The 23,857-nt window shown below is 52.8% G+C and overlaps 7 protein-coding genes across 7 annotated transcripts; 4 read left to right on the forward strand and 3 right to left on the reverse strand.

Moving 5' to 3' along the window:
- Positions 1-473: 473 nt before the first annotated feature.
- Positions 474-2,976, reverse strand: K460DRAFT_368575 (zincin). Its single transcript, XM_040933806.1, has one exon. The coding sequence runs from the start codon at positions 2,951-2,953 to the stop codon at positions 578-580; it is 2,376 nt and encodes a 791-aa protein (XP_040786286.1). The 5' UTR covers positions 2,954-2,976; the 3' UTR covers positions 474-577.
- Positions 2,977-3,152: 176 nt separating this feature from the next.
- On the forward strand, positions 3,153-4,035 carry K460DRAFT_408048 (uncharacterized protein; the record flags this gene model as incomplete). The annotated part of the gene is made up of 2 exons (XM_040937128.1): positions 3,153-3,179; positions 3,229-4,035. The coding sequence occupies 2 exons, from the start codon at positions 3,153-3,155 to the stop codon at positions 4,033-4,035; spliced, it is 834 nt and encodes a 277-aa protein (XP_040786287.1).
- Positions 4,036-4,391: 356 nt separating this feature from the next.
- On the reverse strand, positions 4,392-10,517 carry K460DRAFT_288311 (negative regulator of mitosis; the record flags this gene model as incomplete). Its single annotated transcript, XM_040929039.1, has 1 exon — positions 4,392-10,517. The coding sequence occupies one exon, from the start codon at positions 10,515-10,517 to the stop codon at positions 4,392-4,394; it is 6,126 nt and encodes a 2,041-aa protein (XP_040786288.1).
- Positions 10,518-10,850: 333 nt separating this feature from the next.
- K460DRAFT_368578 (uncharacterized protein) lies at positions 10,851-13,076 on the forward strand. The gene is made up of 3 exons (XM_040933807.1): positions 10,851-10,899; positions 10,952-12,970; positions 13,019-13,076. The coding sequence occupies exons 1-2, from the start codon at positions 10,856-10,858 to the stop codon at positions 12,897-12,899; spliced, it is 1,992 nt and encodes a 663-aa protein (XP_040786289.1). The 5' UTR covers positions 10,851-10,855; the 3' UTR covers positions 12,900-12,970; positions 13,019-13,076.
- A 590-nt stretch (positions 13,077-13,666) lies between these two features.
- Positions 13,667-14,623, reverse strand: K460DRAFT_396958 (uncharacterized protein; the record flags this gene model as incomplete). Its single annotated transcript, XM_040936132.1, has 2 exons — positions 13,667-14,308; positions 14,372-14,623. The coding sequence occupies 2 exons, from the start codon at positions 14,621-14,623 to the stop codon at positions 13,667-13,669; spliced, it is 894 nt and encodes a 297-aa protein (XP_040786290.1).
- Positions 14,624-14,868: 245 nt separating this feature from the next.
- Positions 14,869-17,306, forward strand: K460DRAFT_342206 (cystathionine gamma-synthase-like protein). The gene is made up of 7 exons (XM_040931181.1): positions 14,869-15,049; positions 15,101-15,195; positions 15,246-16,004; positions 16,051-16,386; positions 16,443-16,633; positions 16,689-16,915; positions 16,974-17,306. Exons 1-7 carry the CDS (start codon positions 14,984-14,986, stop codon positions 17,082-17,084), a joined length of 1,785 nt encoding a protein of 594 aa, XP_040786291.1. The 5' UTR covers positions 14,869-14,983; the 3' UTR covers positions 17,085-17,306.
- A 2,725-nt stretch (positions 17,307-20,031) lies between these two features.
- K460DRAFT_290819 (uncharacterized protein) lies at positions 20,032-21,457 on the forward strand (the record flags this gene model as incomplete). The annotated part of the gene is made up of 3 exons (XM_040929235.1): positions 20,032-20,561; positions 20,612-20,986; positions 21,037-21,457. 3 exons carry the CDS (start codon positions 20,032-20,034, stop codon positions 21,455-21,457), a joined length of 1,326 nt encoding a protein of 441 aa, XP_040786292.1.
- Between the last annotated feature and the right edge of the window lie 2,400 nt (positions 21,458-23,857).

A 23,857-nucleotide genomic window follows, 5' to 3' on the forward strand; every position in this document is an offset into this window, starting at 1 on the left:
GATTTGGGGGTTAGCGTCGTGCTCCGGGCGAGGGGGGAGAAATTCTGGCGTTTGTTTTTCATCTTCTCTTCTATTTCTCTGTTCGTTCAGGGGAGGTTGGTTTACATCTACTCCGTTTTGCATGTTCAAGATGTTATCTTTTCAGGGCGGGGGCGGCTGGCTGGCTGGGTATATTCTTTTGGGTTGGGAAAAGCTTATCTTTCTTCTTGGCTTTTCCTATCCTCTTCTCCACCTTTTTTTCAAGGCGGTCTAGCGTGGGAGTAGGAGGTATTCTTCGTCTCATTGCAACCTATTTCTCCCCTGAGACTTTTGTAATTTTGTCTTTTGTATCCTCCGAGGAAAGCAATGTGAATGAATATAGCGGGAGCGAGGGTTTCTTGTTTCGATTCAATTCAAGTTACTTCTCAACTGGAAGTTGCGTTTGTTCGCATCTGATATGAAGCCATTATGATATCAATCTACAATCCAATGAATGCGTAGGGTAAATGTCTATTCCATGATTGATCTATTGATGCAGAGCTAATAATGCGACACGTCTTCAATCCATGTACCCAATACCCCGTGTCTATCATTCTATTCACAAATCCTTGATACCCCATCGCCCAACTTCCTGCATAGCCTTCTCTCCTCCTTCAGCGAGCATGGGATCTTTCAAAACACCCGCCAAGCACTGCCAACCATCGCGGCCGCCGCCCCAGCGCAACACCTCATTCTTATACAACTCGCCATTCTCTCGGTCTAGACTCCCATCGGCGCCCTGCTTCTGAAACACCTCGTGCCAGATCTTAGCTGCAAGCGCGCGGTCAAACAGGTACGAGTAGTACGTTGCGCCGTAGCCGAAGAGGTGGCCGAAGAAACCCTGCCAAGCGGTGCCAGCGGGCTCGGGGACGCTGGCGTACTGGTTGTAGATGTCGTGGTAGACGCGTGTGGAGTCGAAGGAAGGATCGAGTGGGATTTGGGAGTGGTAGACTTGATCGAGCATGCAGAGCAGGATCTGGCTTTCGAGCTCGGCATATTGGTTGCGGTTGTCGATGGCGAGACGCTTTTCGAGGGCCTCCATGGGCAGCGGGGCGTCTGTTTCCCAGTGGCGTGCGTAGAGTCCGAGGACGTGCGGGCAGAAGGCAAAGTGCTCCATTAGCACCGAGGGGAGTTCGGCGATGTCGGTTGCGCAACGCGTGCCAGACACGTTTTGCAGGGCTGTGCGGCCCAGTATGGAATGCAGCGCGTGGCCCATCTCGTGGAAGAGGGTCCGGACGTCGTGGATGTTTAGCAATGTAGGCCGTGAATGATGGCCTTTGCTAAAGTCACAAATCAATGCGATGGTGGGGAGCTGGAAATAGCTGTCTCGCTCCGCGTTATATGAGACTGGCATACCATCCGTGGCGGCCTCGATAGGTGATGAGAAGCGGTGCTGCATGTGTGCCATCTCCTCCATCTCAGAAGGAAGTATCTCGCGGCTACACCGGAGGGTGAAGTGTGCGGGATTCGGCGTCTTGCCAGGTCGCGAATATAGATCGCAGTACAACACCGCAATATGGCCTTCTGTGTCTGATAACACATCTAGTCGGCGAACTCCATCATCCCATACTTCGCCGGGCTGTGTCTCTTTCGGGACGAAGCGGACGCCGTACAGGCGGTCAAACAGGCGGGAAATACCCTGCAAGACTGTTCCGACAGAGAAAAACGCGGACAGCGAGTCCGGTGTGCGTTGTTTGTAGTGGCCCTCCATGGTTGCGAGCATTTGCTGGGTATAGTAGAATTTGTCCCAGGCGTTTATCCGATCTGGGAAGTTGTCTTGGTGTGCGTCTCCTCTTTTCAGTTCCATTAACTCGTCCAAGTCTGCTCGCACAGCTGGTCGACTATCCTCATATAGCGCCTTCAAGAATGTGTTGACCGCTTCTGGTGTTCTGGCCATTTTGTTCTCAAGCGTCATGTGCGCAAATGATCCGTATCCCGAGGATTGTGCCAGTTCCGCCCTGAGCTTCAACATCCTCTCGAGGCGCGCAATGCTAGGCTTGCTGGCGGTTCGGACGGCCGAGTAGGTTTCTCTTCGTACATCTGCGTCTTCGACAAAACGTAGTACGGCTTGCGATTCGTGGTGCATAGTCGATATCTTCGTCTCGCCCCATTTCGTCAGCGCTTTCGCTAGGTTTGGATCTAATCCCTTCAACCTCTTCGAACTGAACCTCAGCGTCCGGGTCTCTGGTGCCATGCCTTCGACGAACTGCGATCCAACTTCGGCGATCTCGCCGCTCAGGTCGACTAGCCGTTCTCTTGTCTTGTCATCCAATCCAATGCCAAATCTTGCAAAGTCCTCCATCAGTATCCGTGCTACTATGCGCTCTTCTTCTGTCCAACTGTCGTACACCTCGGGTATCTCCGATGCCTTTTTCAGCTGATCGTATAGCACCGGTGTCGTGTTCAGCTGGTTCATATACTGGAAGACAGTCTGATATGCCTTGACCGCCATGACCTGGAACTTGCGGTCTGGATGCGTCCCCCTCACAAAGTCGGCCAAGTCTATGACCCGACATAGCAGGTCGCTCAGCTTATCCAGGTCCTTGACGATATGCTGGTAGTCTGATGTGGACTGCGCTGCAGCGACGTTTTGTACCACGGCATTGCAACGCTGTATCGTGATGGTAACAAAGTCGACGAAGCCCTCCGGGTGTGTTAGGTATTTGTTGCCTATTATGCCCGCAGGTTTCTGTTTCTGTGAAGAGATCTGAAAGGCCTTCCAGAAGGACGCATTATCGAAGACCTTGCGCAGGGCGTCGTCATCTGCTTTGCTGCTGGCCGACAGGCCGTAGAGGGCGGATGGCGGAGCAGCGGAGTCGCGTGCGGGGGCAACAGCGGCGAATGTGCTGTTGAGTCGACGTGGGCGCTGGGCCTGCTGGACACATCGAGGGCAGATCCATGGCTGAGGCTTTGTGCGCGCAAGCCTCTTGAGCATCTTTCTTGGAACTTGACGACGATGCTGTCCAAGAGACGAGAGCACAGGGCCTGTCACAAGCCGCGGAGTGGACGGGAAGTTTACATGCACGGGCCAGGCAATGTCGCTCGTCGCTCGGCGGGAACGGAGCTCGACATCAGAAGTTGGCTGATAGCATCGACAACGACGTCTCATCCATTGCGCCTTTCTGTTGCTCGACATGGCTTTCAGACCGCTGCTACGGCAGGTGAGTAATCTTCCAAAGATGCTCTGAAGCCTCAATTGACATGTTCCAGCGCGCCGTTGTTCCTGCCATGGCCGCCTTCTCCGCCGCAGCAATCTTCGCACCTGGCACTGTACACGCAGAGGAGCGACCAGCCGACCTAATAGTGCGTCCATCAATTCTCCCAATGACACACCTGGGGACACTGCCAAGTGGTGCCCGGACAGCCTCCCTCCCCGATCACGATACTGATTCTACCCAACAGAACCGCAAACCAATCTACGATGACATGCCCCTCGACACCAGCGCGCCCACGCTCCCAGAACCCTCCAAACCCTCCACCTCTCCATCCGAATCCTACCGCCCAACGCCTACCGACCGTCTAGCCGTCGAGATTGGCCGTGCGCGCCTCGCCATCTACCAGCAAGTTGTGCGCGGCGAAAAAGCAGTGGACAGCGCCCTGACCGAGACCCTCCGCCTTGAACACTCCTTCACCAGCACCATCCGCTCTCTCGGCCCTCCCAAAGAGTCGAATGAAAAGATCTTCCCCGGCGCCTTGTATGTTCTTGTCGCATCAATGGCCGGCTCAATCGTCACACGTAACCGCAACATCCTACTACGCGCCTCTGTCCCCGCGGTCGTGGGCATCGCTGCCGCAAATGTTGTCCTGCCTATCACTACCAAGAACGTGGGCGACCTGCTATGGACGTACGAGGAGCGATACCCCGTTTTGGCAGACGCGCATCTCAGGACCAAGGCGCGGATTACCAAGTTCATCGAGACGGGCAAGGCGCATGCGGGCATGACGGTTGGTATAGTAGAAGATAAGCTGGCGGATACGAGGGAGAGCCTAGAGGGCTGGGTCAGGAAGGGTCGATGAATCATCGTACATGCACAAGGTTCAAAAGATGGCTTTGGTACGAGTATACCTGTACAGTAGTAGTTTGGTCCTATAGATACGAAGCGGTTCGAAGCAATGGCTACCTGCATTTCTCTTTTGTCATTATCAAGCCAAGTAGTTGCATGCGCTAATCTGCAATTGATGGTGTCTTCTTCAGAGCCCTTTCTGTGCGCGATCAGGCAGTGGCGTGACAGCTAGATGAAGCAAGTACTCCTATACCGAAGACGCACATGTAAAGGTGATTTCGTAGATTGGTACAAATTGTCTATGCCTGGTGGGTGTTCTATATGCCTAAATCATAGGCGATCACAACGCTCTCAATAAGTCCCAATTCCTCAGCGAGCCCCTATCATCCGCCCCCTCTCCAAAACCCCCGCCTTCAACCTCTCTACAACCTCCCGCCCAAGCCATCTCAGTCGCCCATCCCCCCTGCTCGCTCCCTCAGCCCACTCAAACACGCCCTTCAACTCTCGCAGCTCTTCCACTTTCCAGCTCTTCGCTAGTTTTCCCAGCACAAGTCTGCTTTCAACCACAGTCGCGCCGGGATCCAGCCAGCTCTTACTATGGTGATCCAGTGGTAAGATGAGCCCAGCGTCCGACGTGGAAATGAACTCGGTGAGTGAGGGTAGCGTAAAAACCCAGTGAAATAAAAGTTGCGACGTGCGAGACGCCTGCGCATCATTGAGCGCCACCAGTGTAGCGCTGAACGCTGTTGCATATGTATCGTGGGCTGATCTCCGTCTTACGTGCATGGTTTGGTTTTTGTCAAAGGACTTCAAGTGGAGGGCGTTGTTGACAAAGTCGAGGGTTGTGGGCCAGTACGTTTGATCCGTCGTCTCGATCCTGGTTATAAGTCCGACTTCGGGAAGTAGGCAGGGTGCTACGAGTTTCTTTTTTTCGTCTGTGTCTTTGAGGTGAACCGTGACGGGCATTGAGATTGCACGGCCTGTGTCAACATCACGCACCACAAGACAGCGTGGCTCTGCTGCCAGGACCCAGAAGTGTCGGAATGCTTGAAGATGCGCCCTCGAATCTTGCACATCCGACGGGAAGAGCGGGTAGAAGGCGCAAATCAAGCTCGCAATGGCTTTGTTGGAGCGACTAAACGTTTGTGTTCCGCCTGCGATGAACAAGGTCCCAAATGCCATGTGCGCCGCGAGATGGGAGCCATATGGTATATCGGGCCCAATCCTTCCATGCAGACCGCGCAATCGCCGGAAAACATCGAGGTCTCCTGTGCCTGCCATGACCGTTGCCGCGGCGAGAGCGATGAGATCCTGGCAATTTCTCACAGTGTTTCGAGATAGTCGGGAATCGTAGCGGATAGCAGGAAGCTTATTGATGCGAATCAACTGATCCAGATACTTGATCAAGAAGTCGCGGACCTGCGTATCCCCCGTCCCCGCATGCTTCAGCGAAACACTCCATAGTAAGCCAGCGAGGATATTGAAAAACGGCATCTGCTCGCTGCGCAACTTCGTTATATGCTTGAGATCATACGAGCTCCGGTATTCGCGAGGCAAGTTAGCGATGATCCACGCGTCATTTGCTTCAATGTCATCCCACATGATGATGTGCTTTGCGAGGGTGCGGAGCAGGAAGATGTCGGGACGCACGTAATCGAACTGTGGAAGGGTGTCGGGGATGTCGACCTTGCGGGCGACGGTTCGGTCGTGTGTTTTCATAAAGATGAGAGTTATGGCAATAACAGCTCCAGCGGTGGCTTGGTCGAGGATATGAATCACGTCCACTGGTTTAGGGGATACTGCAACTGTCATGAGGCGCTCGACGATTCGCATGTCGTGCAGACCTCGAAGATCTTTGCCTTTTCCGAGGTTGATGAAGCCCAAGGCGAAGCCCGCAGCTAGTCTGTAAGCTTCGTCGCGGAGGGTGTCTGGCGGCTCGGAGGGATCTGGTACATCGACATACTCTATCTCAGAGAGCATCACCTCGCTCATCCGGCGATGCTGAGTATTGTAATACAGCAAACCGATACCCATCAAACCTGTAGTCTGTGTATAGGGTGAGAGATTGAGCTCAGCTGCCCCAGGCGGCAGCATCCGAGTGACATGCACTGATAATAACCGCGTTACCAGCGTGTCCATAGTCCCCATAAAGGAAGCTGAAAGTCCCAGGAGCAGTCCCACAGAGGTCATCGTATGCTTTGGCGTAAGGTACTTGAAGGACAGCCACTTGGCAATTGTTCTCAGATGCCCATTCAAGCCAAGGCCTAGCAGAAGACCAGCGTGTTTGTTGGTCAGTTCCGAAGGCTTGTTGTACATGATCCAGGACGTATCAATGCCCTGAGCATCCCGCGAGACACTCAGACCGGCAGCGACACCTGCATTGAAAAATGCCCAGAAGTACTTCTCTTCCGAGTAATTCTGGCGCTCGGCGGTGACAACATTGCCCATCGGCTTCATTAAACACGATGTCGAGAAGCCATACAGAGGATACTTCTCGGTCAGGAGAGGTTTCTTGCTGCTAAACTTGATCATAGAACTGCCGACTGGGAGTGAAAACGTGCGGACCATGACCCATTGCATAAGGATTTTCTGCCCTTCTAGGATGGCTGCTTCATCTGCCCTACTATCAGCCCTATACTCGGCAACCGTCTGCCGCAAAGGCTCCAGAAGCGTGTAAGCCTCCATGAAGCGCCTATCCTCACGAAATACGAGTCTTGTGATATAGTGGCGATCGACCTCGGCTGTTGACTGGATAGGCTCTGCACGATCTGCACCCTGGCATATGGTGTGGACATCGCGTGTTGCCCCGGTCGAATGTAATATGCTACTCGGATTTAGATGGCTATCGTGTACGAAATCACCGCTTGGGGTCAAACTCAAGTCCAGGTCTTCTCGTTGAACAAGTTTCAACAAAGAGCTTGACCAGGTTGTGGGTGGGTTTGCCTGGCATCGTGTTATAGCTTCCATGAGTGGCGCTCTCGCTGCTTCTGGTAAGGTGGCCAACATCTCTGTGCTGATGTCGCAGTTCTTGATTAGCTCAACCACCCTCCGAGGGCTTGACGCGGGATCAATGTCACGGAAGAACTTGTGTAATGCCACGGTTCGAGGGGTAACGCCCGCTATAATCTCATCTATGTTGATGGAAGAATGCGGAGATGCCTTCGACTTTCGAATCAACATTGCGAGCGTCGGGAATGGAGCATACTGCCGAGAACCTACAACAGTCCCAAGCCACTCCAGGGCGGAAGGAGGTGAGTCCCATGGCTGAGAGTGCAGCCGCAGCTTCGAACTGAGTGATGATGCTTCATAGGCCCAGTTGTTACTAGATCCTCCATCGAGGTCGAAAAAGCCACCCAGCCTCCAATCCCACGCGTCCCAGCGGAGCCAATGGCCTAGCTGCGCTAGCACGGGAGCCAGGTTTTCGGCCTGAGAGCTCGTGAAGCTTTGGCACAGAGTGTCTAGCTTACGTTCTTCGCGGAATAGATGGAGAGAGACGACAATTTCGGAAAGTGACGAGATTCGCAGGTCTTGCTTTTCGGAGGGGGATAACCGCCGCCAGTGATCGTTCGTCGCCTTGCCGATAGGCGACTGAGCATACTGCCGAGCAATCTCAATACAATCGAGGATTCTATCCTCCTTGACCTTGACCTGCTGCGCTATGGTTGGCCATTGCTGCTTTGTTGACGAGCGTTTCGCAGAGGGGCTCAATGTAGAAGATGTTGGACTCGAATGCAAGGTCCAAGCCCAGGGTATCGACTCCCAACTTTTTGCATGCGTTCTTGAGGTCTGGCGGCTACACATCAAACGCCACGCCGAGTCTTCATCATCAATAATCTCGTCAGGCTTTGCTTGACTTGAGGGACGCCCCGAGCTTCGTCGCTGGCTAGACTTCACGCGGTTGGTCGCTTTCCGTGTCTTTTCATCTACGAAAGGCACTGCAAGTGTGAACAAAGTTGCTACAAAGGCGGTCCAATCCGGATTTGTTTGTTCGATTCTCTCGGCTGACAGTGATTTGCGAATATTCCACCAAATCTCCAGGAGAAAGTCCCCTGCGTAATTCGGTAGAACCGTAGACAGCACTCGGAAAAGCTCGGCCACATATGTATCGGGCGGCGATAAGCGGAGTTCCATACGATGTCTACGAAATTCGCCATCGATCAATTCAAGTCTCCCACTTGTTCCAAGCGACAATATTCGCCGCAGCGGCCGACTTGCAATAATTGTTCGTTTGGATCCGGCAGTAACCCTGACCTGGTCGAGTTGAAGGATGGCATATGGGTTGAATAGCTTCATTGGACCCAAGCTGAACTTTGTTGGTAGGTGACTACCCCAACCTGCAGTCAATGACAAGCAGGGCTCGCGAGGGTTCGTCGAGGTGAGAAGAGCTACACGCTCGACATGCCCGTCACGAAGCTTGATCAAGTCTAACGTGTCCTCGAGCTGCCGAGTGCCTACAAATTTAGGCACACACGCATAGCGAGGGGCGGCGCTGCTTGACCTAGATCGAGTCGCGGATGCTGATGGTGATAGCCGTTTCCGTGTGATGGCCAAATCGCACTCGAGGGGATTCTGTAGGGCCGGGTGTGAGATATACATGTAGAGTTTCCGCTCGTGGAGCGTAGCCGAATTGAAGGGCGCATTGAGCGTAAATACTCTGGGTTGATTCTCGTTCTGGGGGTCTGAGGGATTAGTCAAAGCGAAAAGTCCGCTTTTCAAGTATTGAGTGACTGGTATCTCGGCGATCACACTCATGACCAGTTCCTTATGAAGCCCATCACCGGGCTGCGACTCGGCTTTAGTGTCAAGTGGCGCGAAAAGATCGTCAAGTTCATCGTAATCTTCTATCGTGTCAAACGTATCATCATCCATAACGTCTTCTAAGGTGTCATCTATTGATGCCCCTCCCAAACTCATTCGAGATGTAACGCTACCGGGTGTGGACGCTCGGTGGCGCGATTGTGAAAATCCACCAAAGCTAGTTCGATCTTGGCCCAACGAGTGTCGACTGCGTTGACTGGCACCGAAGCTTGCTGAGAAGCTACCCCCGAGACTAGTGCGGTTTGTTGCCAGATCCTGGAACGCAGATTTGTCGAAGCTCGTTGTGAGCTCGGCGCGTGAGAGTAGTGAGCTCACGCGTCTCGACTCCTTCGGCTGCCGTACTATGTCAGAGTCGGGGTTGAGTTGGGAGGCAAGCGCATCCTCTACCGCTTGATCTGAAAGACGTTCTTTGGTCTGTGAGGTTCCTTTGAATGATGGAGGTTGGGTCTTGCTGCGTGCAGCCCCGCCGAAGCTTTCTCGCATTCTGTCACTCCCACGTATGGCAGGTGTTGTTGCTCCCGTCCCTGGGGCAGTTGCACCATATGAGCTGCGCCGCCGCGGCTTGCTGATTGGCAGGGGGACGTGGTGTTTTCGAGAAGCTGATATCGATTTTGGCTCGAGGTACGCAGCAGACCAGATGGTAAATACATTCGTCTCATGATTAGCAGTGACGACTAGTAAAAGAGGTTTGTCATTTCCACTGCGATCAAAATGGATCTCATTTTGCGGCGAGACGTATAAGATCTCTTCAGCCTTGTCAATGGCTTCTAATCTTCGATGACCGGAACCGTGCGTTGTCAGGAAGCTGCCTCGCTCGCCACCCACGATTACGTTAACCACAAGTCCGAGCTCGGATAGCGGATCTGTGAATGAGTAGAGTCTGGGGATTGCTTCCGGATTTGATGCCGCAGAAGGACTGATCAGGTCGTCTAGGAACATGGCTGAACCAGAATGGCGGGGTTTGCTATGTCGCGATGGACCAAGTGAGGACCGTTTGCGAACAGAAGGCTGGGAGAAGCTCTGAGAGAACGTCTGGGAAATGAAGGATTGGTTGTTAGTAAGGAAAGAGTTTGGGGGGACTGAAGGCATCTGTGGGCTGGGGGGAACAGGGCGCAGAAGGGCTATCTTTCTTTGCACCACAACGCCTCGTGCTGCAGGAAAGGCTTTATCGACCTCGAAAGGGAGGTTGACGATGTGGGTGGTGCCCGAGAGAAAGAAGACGTGCGCTTGCGACTTGAGGAAGACGACCAAAGCGCGGGAGCGAACCTCAACGGTTGGAGGGGTAGTGTCGACAGGAGCATTTGGATCCGTGGCAGGTTGTGTGCCCTGGGTAAGAAAGCTCTTGGACTGATCGTTCCCACTGTATTCTGCGGCGCCTCCTAGAGCTTCAAAAGTACCATGCGAGGGCTCTTCAACGACAAACCATGTCAAGAGTGCCTGTACGACGCTCTCTTTTTCCACCTCGAAATTGAAGACCTTCCGTATGACACCTCCTCGCGACCAGACAACATGATATTCGGTGGTGACGAGCTCGTCGGTAGCGCCATCGGGGCTCTCGTCGGTGTATGTGTTCCAGACATAGTCGCGCTCGGTGCTATAGTCGTTCAGGATGGATTCTTGAACCAGGTACTGCAGAGCGGCGGGCTTGTGGACCCCGATCGAGCGTAGAGAGGCCATTCGGAGGCTCGTTTCGCAACATGAGGAACTCTGGATGTGTTTCGTGAGTGGTGGCGGGTTCAGTGTTTTGTTTGCGCGGGGGCGTGAAGTTGAGGTGACGCGCTGTTTGGGTCGAGCGCGACTTCCCCAGAATTTCTATAACCTCCGCAGCACCTCCGCGCTTCCTTCACTCACCACCACCCAATCGCGCAACGAAGAAGAGGCTTGGGACGACCTGGATTCTTGGGCTTTTGAGCTTCTACGAAGACTTTTGAGCTTCCAGCGATCAGCGTAAGCTGCCGTGCTCTCCGCGTTGATACCAATCGCGTAGCTAAACTCGTCAGCGTCGAGCTCCAAACATGAAGCCGACTATTGCAACGAAGGGCAAGTTGACCCAGCTCAGGTACGTTTTCCTTACATCATTCGGTATGGAAATGCTCACGACCTCTTAATAGATACGAACTGCCGCACCGAGTCCACGATTCGAAGATATACCCCGTCAAAGCCCCCAATGGCTCGACCATCATCCTCTACGGACACGAGTCTGGTGTGGGCATAGTATGGAGGGGCGGGCGCCCTTTGAAGGTGACAGCTCCGCCACCCAAGCAGCCGGCGAAGCCAGCAAAAGTCAATGGAACGAGTAACGACGCGATCATGATCATTGACTCTGACGACGACGAGCCTACGAGAGCCACACCGCAACAGTCCGCACCAAAGGCTGAGTTCGAGGATGAAGAGGAAGAACTCGATCCTGATGAACCGTATCCATCCGTTATACAGCAACTGCGCCTGTCTCTCAATACTGAAGTCTTGCACATCGCTGTGCCACAGATACCGTCCATTTCCTCCCTCCGTCCTGCAGATACAGTGCCCCCCATCTTCGGCAAGAGAATGGTCTTCACCGTTGCCTGCGCTGATTCTACCATGCGAGTCATCACACTACCTCTTGATCCTCCACCAGATGCAGCAAAGGCGAAACCGCTTGGAACAAACTCACAATTCGGCGAAGAAGTTGTCAAGGTTCACGGCCATCAAACCATCACAAGGGGCATCACCATGACATGGACTTCAAAGAGTGAGCCCAGCTCCAGATACGAGCCAGAGGATGACATGGATGTGGATGGTGAAGCCGACGCCACCGCGACACCGGGTCGACGGCGTCGTAAGCAACAGAGCCGCTCACGGTCACGGCCGCGTGATGGTGAAGGTTTCGACCTGCTTGTTGCTTCGCACTCGGCCGAGTTAGGAGGCATACTGAAGATATGGCGCTTTGGACTTGCTGAGACTTCACTGAATGTCGACTACCCTATCGCACCATACAAAATGTTAACACTACGAAAACCTGCGGCTCGTGTCGCTTTCAGCACTGCCCAATACCCAAAGCGCCGACACTCGCAATTACTCATCACGGACTCGACAGGTGTCGCGAGAATTTACGATCCGTTCGCCTCTCCCAGCCGCAGGCGTCATACAAGCGGTGGTCAGAATGAGTCTGGCGCATTTGTCGGTACGTTTAGGTCGACCTTCGAGAGTATCAAGAACAATGCACACACGCCGGCGATCCTCGTTACACGCAAGGCCATTATTGATGCGGCGTGGACGTCCGATGGTCATCACATCTTAGCACTCCTAGCAGATGGAGAATGGGGCGTGTGGGATGCTGATCGATCTGGCCCAAGCCCACCTGCAGACCCATCAGCATTCTCTCTTCGCGGATTTGTTGGCACGTTAGACAAAGAAGGGAGTGCTAGTGGTGCATCTAGCCCTAAGCGCGGTGGTCGTAACACACTAGCACCTATGACGCCCAACACACGCCGTAGGAAAGAGGAGACACTATTCCATGGAAACTCTTACAGTTCTGCGGTCGCAACCCGCGGTGGCGTCTCAGTTGCCTCGTCACCTTCTGCCAACGGGCAAGCATCTGAAGACTCGGTCATTATCTGGTACGGCTCAGAAGTCTACAGAATCGCAGATCTTGACAAATTCTGGACCCGAACCGCTTCTGCTAGCAGTGGAGGCTCACTACCTGGTCCTGGCGTTCAAGTACACGATGTTTCCTTGCTTGGAGAAGCCATTACCTCCATCTCTCAATTCGACACATCGCCACAAGCATCGCGCATGGCCGTAGCACGAGATACACTGATCTCGGCAGAACATCGTCTCATCATCACCGCAAGTACGACCCAACCTCTTGAGCGAGATCTCAACGCCGTCTTTGCTCGAGAACAGGTTGAAGAGGAGGAGACGAGAAGAAGCGATCAAGCTCTTCTTTCTCGCGGGGAGCTCGACCTTGGCGGGATGGATAGGTTGCTGGAGAACATGGAGGGCAGCGGTACTAATCCAAGGAGTCTAACACTCGGAGGTGGTCCCCGAAAGGTACTTTTCGCTTCCTCTGCGGCTTGATCTCGTCTCGCGACCTCCTAAACCTAGTGCCCTCAGAGCTCGAGTCAGGCTGTAAAGTGGAAGATTCTCAGGTGTGTATGATATACCAATCGTGCTGAATTTATTGACAGCCTAGTAAGTTTCGGTTCTCAGTGGGCTATAGCACCCCGCGATAATTCACGTCTAAACATTCGCCAACCCTTTTCTCCTTTCCTTTTGTCCATGCCTGTCTTGCCCCTATCCTCTTCATCCACATTCCCCGATGTCCCTTCCCTGTCCCTCAAGAATAAGATGCCAGAACACTTCGCGGCCTAAGGTGGAGCTCAGCGACCAGACTCATTCCTGCTGCTCAGTATAGCCTCGCGAAAGAACAAACAGTGCCTTTCCAGACGCCGACGCGCCTCTCCCCAATAGCTCGCAAGAGTGTACGGGGCTCGTAAGAGTTAAAAGATGAGTGCGTCTGGATTGCTGTGGGGGTACGTGCACTATCTCTCCTTGATGTGTCTTGACCTGTGTATCTAGCCGCTCTGCAAGGAGGTCGGGTGAGGACGATACGTTTACGGCGAGGGACCGCTCGTGGTGCATCGGTTCATCTGCATACTTTAGTATGTAGCTAAACCGGTTTGTGCTGCGTGGAGGAGAGTGTGCGACATTTCAAACGTTGATATATCAGTGATTAATCACATCGAATGAATCAGTTCTTCTAGTAAAAGTTGTCGTGGTATTGATGCCATCTACTTGCTGTGATAATGAACCCTACTTCCAATATTGGCCTCTTTTGACTATCGTTACCCAACCAGCCCTTCAAACAACTCATCCCTCCGCCGTCTCACCTCATCAAGCCTAACCTCCAATTTCCCAACCTCCTTCCGCGCCATCTCCCTATCTGCCGGCAACCCAGCAAATTCAGCAACCTGCCTCTCCAGCCCCTCAACCCTCTCTCTCAGCTCATCCAAAACCTTCTGCTGCTCCAACATTTCACCCATCACCTCTGCAGACCCAATATTCGCCGACCCGGGCGTCATGGTCCGATTTTGTGAGAATTGTAGGGACGACAGCCTGTCCTCGTATTCCCGTATCTTGGTGCGGAGGTGTTTTGTCTGGCGGGTTTGCTCGATGGTTTGGCGTTGTAGCTGGTGAGGGGTAGAAAAGGCGGGGTTTGTTTGCAATTCGTCGAGTTGAGTGCGTAGTAGGGATGTTTGTGTTGCGAGGTAGGTTTGCAGCGTTTCTATATGGGCCAGTTGGTTGGTGAGGTTTTGAGAGGTTGTAGTGTGCTGGATGAGGGCGTGTGCGAGCGTTTCTGGAGCGGCTGTGGGTGTATTGAGCGCTACGGCGGTGGACGCAATGGCGTGGAGTGCCTGTTCGCCTTCTTGTGTAAGGCTGCTTTTGAGTTGGGACAGTATGCGTTCGTCGTTGTCGTTTCGCACGACCTACCATTGTGAGCGACTTATGCTCCTTTTTACCTAGTCCGAGCTGACCTTTCGTGCTCATACCTCGTCTAGCTCCTTCAGTGCCTCCCGTTCTACACGCTCTAGCACAGTTCGCTCCTCATCTGCCCTTTCGTTCGCCATTGACAACTCTCGGAGCACCTTCAGCGTCTCTTCATTCCGCTCAAACGTCGGTACAGTGCGGCCACTGTACTTGTACGACAGCCATGAGTCGATGTGTGCCCAGTCCTGTGCTTGCGCGCGCTGCTGACGTGCTTTCGACGGTGAGAAGAGGTCTGAAGGCGTGAGGTTGTCCATTGTTTCGTGGGGCAATCTAGCATGCTTTCGGGAATCTGTCATGCGCAAGTTTTCCTGGAAAAAGATCTTGTAAACGAATTAGTCCTAGGAGAAGGAATCACAAGAAGCTCGCCCTAGACTGCAAGCTATGTGGATGTTGTGGATGCTGTGGACGCGTTACAGTTGAGCCCGTGCAGCTAGCTTATCGATAACCTTTAATTTTGTTAGATATCACGAACTGCCGACGTCGGAGCTAGCGGCTTGGTGTATTATCTTGCCGTTGTTGTCACAGCGGCTGTATATCTGATTTCCTTTTCTAAAAGACAGCTTTCGTTCGGAATCTTCTTATATTGTTATCAGCGTTACATTGAAATTTTCAGTATGTCGCCAATGGTGCTGGAGAATGACGTCGAAGTCGGGGAGAGTCTTCCACCAGCGACTGAGCACGTGAGTCAAAGAATCTTCATGTTGAGAAGCAAACACTGACGAAGTGCAAAGGCTGTAAGCGTTTCGTTGCCGACATGGCGGGCGAATGTAGGATACGAAGAAGGCGAGGAATGGGTCATCAGTAAGATGAAGACGGGTTATCCCAGGTACGTAGTGGCGGCGCAGTCCGCTATTTTCTGCTAATACATGGTCGAAGATTCTTTATACACAAAATCATTCAAGCCTTTTCAGCTGCGATAGTAACAAAACATGGACGGGAAGGGGAAGGCGCGATGCTCTTCCCGACACATGCAATTGCATCTAGATGCCGCGACTTCTTCCTTCGAAATGCACCTGACCTTGACGCATCGAAAATCCGAATTCTGGACTTTGTACCAGCTGCAGAGAAAGCACGCTCGGAGGAATTGACTGTCATATCGCCTAGAGTCTCGGCCGTACTATTTCCACAGGACCGCTTCAGTATAGCCAAGCAATTCTGGCAGCATTCTGGGGACGGTGTATCAAGTAGGAGAGCGGAGTACTGTTACCAACTGTTTGAGAAGGGTGTTTTAATCGAGGCATCCAGCTTGGATCTGCCACCGCGGATACGCAAAGGCCCTCGACGGTACCAGAAGCAAACGTCCATCGACCTTGGTGGCCCAGACGATGCCGTACATTCTACGGGTGAAGTACAGGATCCCACTCAGTTTGTGGAGGAGAGATTTGGACGAAATTTGGACCTGTCAATGACAAAGAACGCGAAGCTGGCAATTCGACGGCGCATTGCGGGGTCATTGACTGCCGATGTTTCGTTATCCGAAGCGCTTTCGTTGAAGAAAGACACCGCGAGGACGAGGCCAGTGGCAGAGTTCTCAGAAGATGATGTTTACCTCTACCCCACTGGAATGAGCTCAATCTTCAATTCTCATAGAAAGCTACTGAAAGCGAAAGGTCCTCTGAAAGCCATCGTCTATGGGTATGTCAACAATGGTCACATAGGTCCGCTATACTGACAGGCATAGGTTCCCTTATATTGACACGCTCAAGATCACAGAGAAATTCGGTGCAGGCTCCCTTTTTTACGGATTTGGTTCGTCCGAGGAGCTGGATGACTTGGAAAAGCGCCTAGAGGGTGGCGAACGATTCATGGCGCTGTTCACCGAGTTCCCAGGAAATCCGCTATTGATGTCGCCAGATCTCCAGCGAATCCGCACGCTCGCTGACAAGTACGATTTCTGCGTAGTTGTCGATGAGACTATTGGCAACTTCATCAATGTCAATGTTCTGCCGTATGCGGACATCGTAGTCAGCAGTCTCACAAAGGTTTTTAGTGGAGATAGTAACGTCATGGGAGGGGGGTGTGTAGTTCAACTTTCCTGGCTATTGCAAGGCGTTACACTGACACTATATACAGACTTGTCCTAAGCCCAATGGCAAAAAACTACTCACTACTCAAAAGCATATGGGAAGAAGACTACGAAGATAATCACTGGGCCGAAGACAGCATCTTCCTCGAGCGCAACAGTCGTGATTTCGTCTCAAGGATTGACCGTATCGGTACCAACGCCGAAGCGATCTGTAACGTCTTGAGCGCACATCCCCGCGGTTCGTTTCCCCTTTTCTGAACATCTTTGCACGACTAACTTTACCCTCCACACAGTGAAACAGGTCAATTACCCCAAGACAAGCCCCACACGCGCCAACTATGAAAAGTGCCGCAACCCCAATGGCGGGTACGGCGGTCTGCTCTCCGCCACATTCTATGCCAGGGGGGACGCTATAGCCTTCTTCGACAACCTGGATACAGTGAAGGGGCCTAGTCTGGGCACTAATTTCACACTGAGCTCTCCGTACGTCATCTTAGCGCACTATGGAGAGTTGGACTGGGTATGTTACGAAGGCTAGCATTAAGGTGTGAGGGTAACAAGTTACTGACATCTAATAGTGTGCAAAATGGGGTGTGGAGGCAGATCTGATTCGATTCAGCGTAGGATTGGAGGAGACGGGGAAGCTGGTGGAGACTTTCAAGAAGGCGCTTGATGCTATACCGCAGTGAAACATGTCTGTAGTGCGAAGAAACGGGAGGAGAAAACTCGAGCCCAGCATGGAGCATCTCTACAGGGGACTGCAGCATGTTACGTAAAAGCACGAATGTGTTCAGTTGCAGCCATATCGTTGTTTGTTTGTTTGCGACTCCGTAGCTGCCACGTAGTAACTTCAAGACAAAACATTGTGAGCAATGTTGTTCAGTAAGCAACAGGCGAAGAGACCTAGCACCAAAACTTGAAGTAAGGCAGACTATTCGGTCCTATTCTCTAAGATCGTAAAATTAGCAGCACTGTCGCTCTCGCTTGCCCTTGTCTCTTTCTCCACAGTTCAACCATGCTGCCGAGCAGGATCCATTCCTACCGTGCCCGTAACGCCCGCGGCCTCGTTCCCTACTTGTGCCACCACACATACACGAACACACTTGCAACATCTACAATCCTTCCCACAAACTCTATTCATACGTCAAGCATACCTTCGCAACCACGATTCGGGAAATTAATCTGAACCGAGCGGTGCGGCTACATGTAACCGATAGCAAGAGTCGACCAGGGGCTGTGGTTCGAGGTGCATTTCTATGCGAAATTGCACGGCCGGATGAAGGTGTAGCCAAGAACCATGTGGAACCATAATGACGTGCCTGTAGTGCATTATCATAAACGAGGACTGTTAATACGCGTAAACATGTAACAATTCCTACAATAACTCTCTGCTAGTAAGTGCTTGTCGTGCTTCGAGCTTCGAGCTTGCGGGTTGAGAGCATGTGGTGTCAGATCAGGGCTTTCTCCGCTTATTCGACGGACGGGTTGGTAGGTGTGTTGTTGTGTCTTGCCTTGTTGCACATTGTCACAATGTTGGCTCAGAGGACATCGGATACAGCCTCTCCTGCGGCGGTCAAGGCACAGCTGCACGAGATCGTAGCGATGGCTCGGGTTGCTAGGGAATCCTAGCACAACAGTGATCTCGCTACTGCTAGTTCTCCAAAATGGTCTCCAAGAATCGTATGTACAGCCTCCAGTTAGCGTGTCCAAAAGGCCGTCCAGCGCTGCAGTCAAGGTTTATCAATGCTCATTTGCGACACTACGCTGTGCCCCTTGAGGCGTGGTACGTCACGTCTGTGAATCGCGCTAGCGCACGGCATGGCTTTGAGAAGACGGCGAGCAGAGTGGGATGCCCATCTGGAGAAGAGATAGCCAGTCACTACCGGACTTGGATGGAGCTGGCAGTGTGATGTGATTGTGGATTCTCTAGTAGTTTGCGGGTTTCGAATTTGCCGATCGGCATATTCGGCGAGGCTGCATGTGAATGCCGCTCCCACTTGAAGCGCGTTGCGGAAATAAGTCCAATCAAACAACGGCCAAATACAGCAATCTCTTGCTTATGTTAGAAGCTATATGTTGATACGATACGCCGGCCCCTCGGAAACGGGGCCGATAGTGTGCGGCGGTGCTGTCAGCGCGTTTGGATGGATATTGGCTTTCGTGAGGCGGGCAGCCATGTCCGTCCAATGGAGCCGTGGGCAGCCCGGTGCGTGCGGCCTGTGTGTGTCAGAGAGGAGCTCCAACATTTCTCCATCGCACAGGATTCCTAGTGCGTACTAGAACAAGAACAAAGGACCCGAACAGGTCCACTCTCTTCATCAGCCAGCAGTGCCAGCGCCAGAAACAAGTCGAGCATCCCCGAGAGGTGAGGGGCGGAAATAACCCATGGTTGCGAATGGGTGGCATACCCGCCCCTCCTCTGCACTGCACATGCATTTCGAGTCACATTCGACGCCTCAGCTCAGCATCTGAGAGCCGGGCTTCTGCTGCATGCGTGTGGTGCCCAGCAACGACCGTCACGCATGCCATTCAGACGATTCGATATGGCTTCCAGAAGCTGTTGCTGCTGCTGCAGCCGCGTCGAGCCTGGCCGTTGGCAGCAAACGGTAACGCTTCCGTCCCGCTTCGACGCCTCCAAGCGCGGAAGCGGTCAACACGTGTTCGGGCAATGCTGGAGCAACCAAAATTAGAATCACACGCCGCTGTGCAGTGCGTATAGCACACCACGCGGTCGGAGAGCAAAGCGACAATTCTACGAGCAGCCTGGGACTGCCGTGGCGGTGCTAGCCTCTTTCCTGGACGGCGAGGCTTTGAGATGAAGCGGTGCACGCACTGCACCATTACATCTGACCCAACCCGCCCCATGGCCCCTCTATTGTGTATTGTCGCGGCCCATCCTGGTCTAACGCATAGATGCCTGACAGGCCTTCTTGGAGCACCATGCTGAAGCCGGAATGGGCTCGAGTCCCAAGCGCGGCACCCTGAGCGCCACCAACCTCTGTTTGGAGGGAAAGCATCTCACGACACCCATCAGCGCCCACCTATGCGGCTTTGTGAGCGCCATATCCGGGGATAGGCCTGGCTCCGACCGAGCACGCTCTTGTGCTCGTTCGTGTCATGTCATGTAAAGCCGTCAAACATGGCGGCAACCATCTGCCTCGACTGTAGGGCGTCCACAGTTAGTCTTCTTGTAGTCGGACCGCGAACATGCTTGCTCTGCTCTCCTATGCTGGACCGCTAAATGTCCATCCTGGAAAGAAGAGTCCAGCGGCCCAGGCACCCATCGCGGGTGCACGTCCTATGACTAGTCAACGGTCGGGGAGCTTGGATCTTTCTTATACTAGGGTGTGGATCCTTCGAGGCTCCAACCAGTCCCCAGCCGCAGACCCGGAAAAGGCGCTCTACGCTGTTGGATCATGAAGCTCAGACAAATGTTCTGTTCCTAGAAATACAGGTATCCCCCATGCAGGGGCGCAGGCCACCATCAAACATAAAGGTCAAGAATGCAAATCTGCCTTGCGATGACCTCCCCATAAGGCTGGTATAATCCCACCCAGTCGTTTATATCCAGGAACACAAACGTACGTTTACCCCACGGTACCTTCCAATGCAAATGTTACCCTCCTACTGTTGATCATGACCCCTCGGTCTTCCAAACACCACCAACAATCAAAGACGTCCACCATCTCACGAAGATTTAGAAACCGTGCCGACCAGGCCATCTCTTCCCGACCACCTGAAATTCCACAGTTAAGGGGTGTTCGTTCGCGCCGTGCCGCAACGCTTCCTGCGCCCCGCCACAATCCTGTCGATAATCAAACACCGGAACCGCATCCTTCTTCGCTAGCCTGGGATGCTCCAGACGTTCTTGAAAACTCCCCTCGCAACACTTCCAATCGAGCCGTCGAAGAGAATCCGCCTTGCAACCTTCTCCTTTCGCAAAGTCTTGATTTTCCTTCTTACGAGTCTCCTCAAGGGCTACGCTCGGAGCTCTTACCCAACACTGACGACACCGCGACTCGCAACTATCAACTTCAGCCGACACCAAGACGGAGCACTCTCTCCTCATCATTGCCTTCGGTATCTAGTAGCCACGATTTTGAGCTGCGGCTATCAACAGACCCAGAGCAACCGCATGATCCATTTCTCGAATTGCAAGATATGAGGTATGGTAGTCTGGTGACCTTTTGAACAAGCCGTTGTCTCATTAGATTAGCGCTTTAGATTTCATGATGCCCCCTTCGCAGTACGGTATGAACCACTACGGCTCCCCAGCTGCATCTTATTCGCCAAGCTACCCGCCACAGCAATCGTATGCAGACCCAAGGTCCTCAGCTTCAGGTCCTTATAACTCGTCCTATGCTTCTAGTTCAGCAATGCCAAATGAGATCCAACAGAGGAGACCAGACGAGCACACTGTATTACCACCTTACCAGAGTCAAACTCAACCGCTTCCTCGAAGTCCATACCAACAGCAGCAGCCTTTGAACACAATGCGCGGGGGGTCTACTCTTCTCACTTCTGCTGCACATACCTACTCATACTCAGCACCAAATCAACCATTAGGTAGCAACTCCGCAACATATCCACCGTAAGTTCTCTCGAAGCTAGCAAAGCAAAGAGCTCACTGATCCAATATAGTCAACCTTTGTACCCTCCAGCTAGTTACGGTATGGGCGAATACCAACCGCTACCCACAATGTATCCGCCATCTTCAACGACACCTGCTGCATATCCTGCCTACGGATCTTCGCATGACATTCCTCAGCCACCAGCTAGTAGCGTTCCTGCGCTCGCTTCCTCTCCAGGCACTCAAAACAACACGGCAATGCCACGCATACTGACATCTCGACCGAAACCGCAGTGTTGGGAGCATGGATGTAATGGGCGACAGTTCTCCACGTTTAGTAATCTCTTGCGACACCAGCGCGAAAAATCTGGCACAGCGTCAAAGAGTTACTGTCCGAGGTGTGGAGCGGAGTTCACGCGTACTACTGCGAGGAATGGCCACATGGCACACGACAAATGCAAACCACGGAGAGCATCAGAGTCGAGTCATTGAGTGCAGCCTACACTCAGACTGTTCAACTTGCCCCGCAGATTCTGGTGCCCCAGGAATATGTGGAGCCTGAATTTCATGTTTCCGTGGGAATTTGGACGAATTAAATTAGACAGCACCGGAAGGAGGATCCACCATTGGTGATCAGGGCTCATCGATGACATGTTTTGTTCCTCACGACTCCACCGAGTCTGCAAGCCCATGTGCACGAGCGCATAAGGCACTCACCAAGCAGCTTGGTGACACGATGGCTCGGGTACATGAGAGCGTAGCTAGCCCTGCACAAGTTTTGTGCATAGCTTCACCGTTTCCATATGTGTTTGAGCCGATTGGCAGAAGAACCCAACGGCGATTAAGGCTAGGAAGGATACATTGATCCAGAGTCGTCCCAGCGATCAGCGATCAGCGACCAACAATGTCGAGATGTTACCATCGTCTCACACCGATAGCGCATTTCGTCATCGCGGAGCTGTTCTAGCATGGTCAGGTGTTTTGGAGTCTATATGACGACTGAGGCATAGCGAAAGGGCAGCTGCCACTGTGGCCGTACCGTGATACTCTTTGGTTGAACATACGGTTCAACGTTCATGCTTAGAATATTTGCTGTTGCATGCGGACAGCATCTACTTCTCATCCCGTGTAGATACACATTTTACTGGTAGCAGGCCGTTTCCCGCCGATTGTGGAGGGCAGAAGCATTTAGAAGAATCGTGATAAGACTAGTATAGAACAGAAACTCAACGAAGGAACAGATCGACTCAAGTCGACTCCTTTCCAACCCGACATCTACATGTTTGTCCCATACGATTGAAACAAGCGGTATGTTGTGTCGTTCCAAATCAACTATACTAATTGTCACTTCACTCCCCTGACACGGCACAGGGTTTCAAAGTTTCAATGCCCTTCGCACTTTGTCACCCAAACCTGCCATGCCGCCGCCAGGCGTCTAACCCAATTGCATTCGCGTTTCCCGAACCGAGCCGACAAGGACCCGGAAGCGATACCACAGTCACGCGCTAGGACCCTCTAAACGATGGCTCTAGAATCCCATCTGGAGTACCACCTTCTCCATCATTAATACCGCACTTAGATCCGCTCTTTCGTCTCATTTCCACAACTCGTGCACCAATCGCAGCTCATTGCGCGTTTCATTTGCCAAGGGTCTTGTGGGCCATTATTGCACGGTCCAAATCATATTCGAGCAAAGATCAGACTAGCGGGCCGTTGTCGCCACGACTTGGGGCGGGAAGCCATGAAAACCAACAATCAGCAGCCTGTGTTTACGGCCTGCAGGGTCCGAGCGGACCCCTAACACACAACAGGGAGGATGTCAGATGTCAGCACCGTGGTCCGGGCTACCAGCATGAACCAAACCTCTGGGATATTAGCAGCTGCGGCATCTGTCATGTCTCGCTTCCCCCTAGCTTGTCAACAGGCAGCGGAACGCGGAACTATTGATAAGCCACTATGCCTTCCTTCTTCGGATGGCTTCTTCGGATGACTCTAGCCGGGCATTGAACATGGAATGCTTGTGGTCGAAAATCGAACCTGTCCCACATGGCATTGCGCATGTGGGGTGCCCCGGCGACTTGGAAATGCCGGGTTTAATCTCCAGTGGCCGCTTGTTCGTTGTGGTGAGCGATTCGTCTCTAACTTTTGCAAATGGGTGGTTGACATTTGCATGTTGCAGCTAAGGTCCCAAAACGCGCCGTCTATATATCCCGAACTGAAATCACCAATAAGACCACGCACAACCACCCAATGCCCGTTGTCTCCTGGGAATCTTTTATGATTTGAAGAGTGAAGCAGTGGAGCTGATTTGGATTGCAGAACGATCGATTCGCAGATTACAGCGGTCGGGGCCAGCTTTCTAGTTCGCTTAACACTCGTACCGTCCTCCATCGAACCACACACAGCCTGCGTCACCATGCCCGCTAAAAATCTTCAATTCATTCAAATCGCGACTCTTGCTCATCGTCTGCCCCGAATGCGAATAGTCGGCTCGACACGATCAGCCTTCCAGAATCACAATGACGTGAAAGGGTCTTCCTACCGCGCGCCACACAACTAGCACAGTGCTGACACCACCTTGTTATTGCTTTATTGCTGACTTGTGGATCGGCGCTTGACGTATCGCAAGGGCTGGCTAGCGGGGCGCGGCTATTCGGGAAGGATGGCTTTCACATGATTATCCAGTTACATTGGAGTGGCTGCATCAGGGGTGCGACATGACTCGACGTGGGGCTGCGTTTTGTACCCTCCGGAGCCTTGTCGGACTTAGAGTCCGGGGCTGCGTAACATCGCCTACGACGATGGCTGAGTGAGTGAGTGAGCGTTCCCACGCACACGCATTCGCCAAGTGCAAAGTGGGCATCTAAATGGCCAGAATGTCGCCGACCATGA

The sequence above is a fragment of the Cucurbitaria berberidis genome (genome assembly GCF_010015615.1).
Source record: "Cucurbitaria berberidis CBS 394.84 unplaced genomic scaffold K460scaffold_4, whole genome shotgun sequence".
Lineage (NCBI taxonomy): Eukaryota > Fungi > Ascomycota > Dothideomycetes > Pleosporales > Cucurbitariaceae > Cucurbitaria > Cucurbitaria berberidis.

Excerpts from the sequence above, each read along its gene's own strand:
- K460DRAFT_368575 (XM_040933806.1), bottom strand. The coding sequence starts at position 2,953 with ATGCTCAAGAGGCTTGCGCGCACAAAGCCTCAGCCATGGATCTGCCCT.
- K460DRAFT_368578 (XM_040933807.1), top strand. The coding sequence starts at position 10,856 with ATGAAGCCGACTATTGCAACGAAGGGCAAGTTGACCCAGCTCAG. Across the intron at positions 10,900-10,951 it reads GGCAAGTTGACCCAGCTCAG|ATACGAACTGCCGCACCGAG; the intron begins GTACGTTTTCCT and ends ACCTCTTAATAG.
- K460DRAFT_342206 (XM_040931181.1), top strand. The coding sequence starts at position 14,984 with ATGTCGCCAATGGTGCTGGAGAATGACGTCGAAGTCGGGGAGAGTCTT. Across the intron at positions 15,050-15,100 it reads TTCCACCAGCGACTGAGCAC|GCTGTAAGCGTTTCGTTGCC; the intron begins GTGAGTCAAAGA and ends CGAAGTGCAAAG. Across the intron at positions 16,387-16,442 it reads AGTAACGTCATGGGAGGGGG|ACTTGTCCTAAGCCCAATGG; the intron begins GTGTGTAGTTCA and ends CACTATATACAG.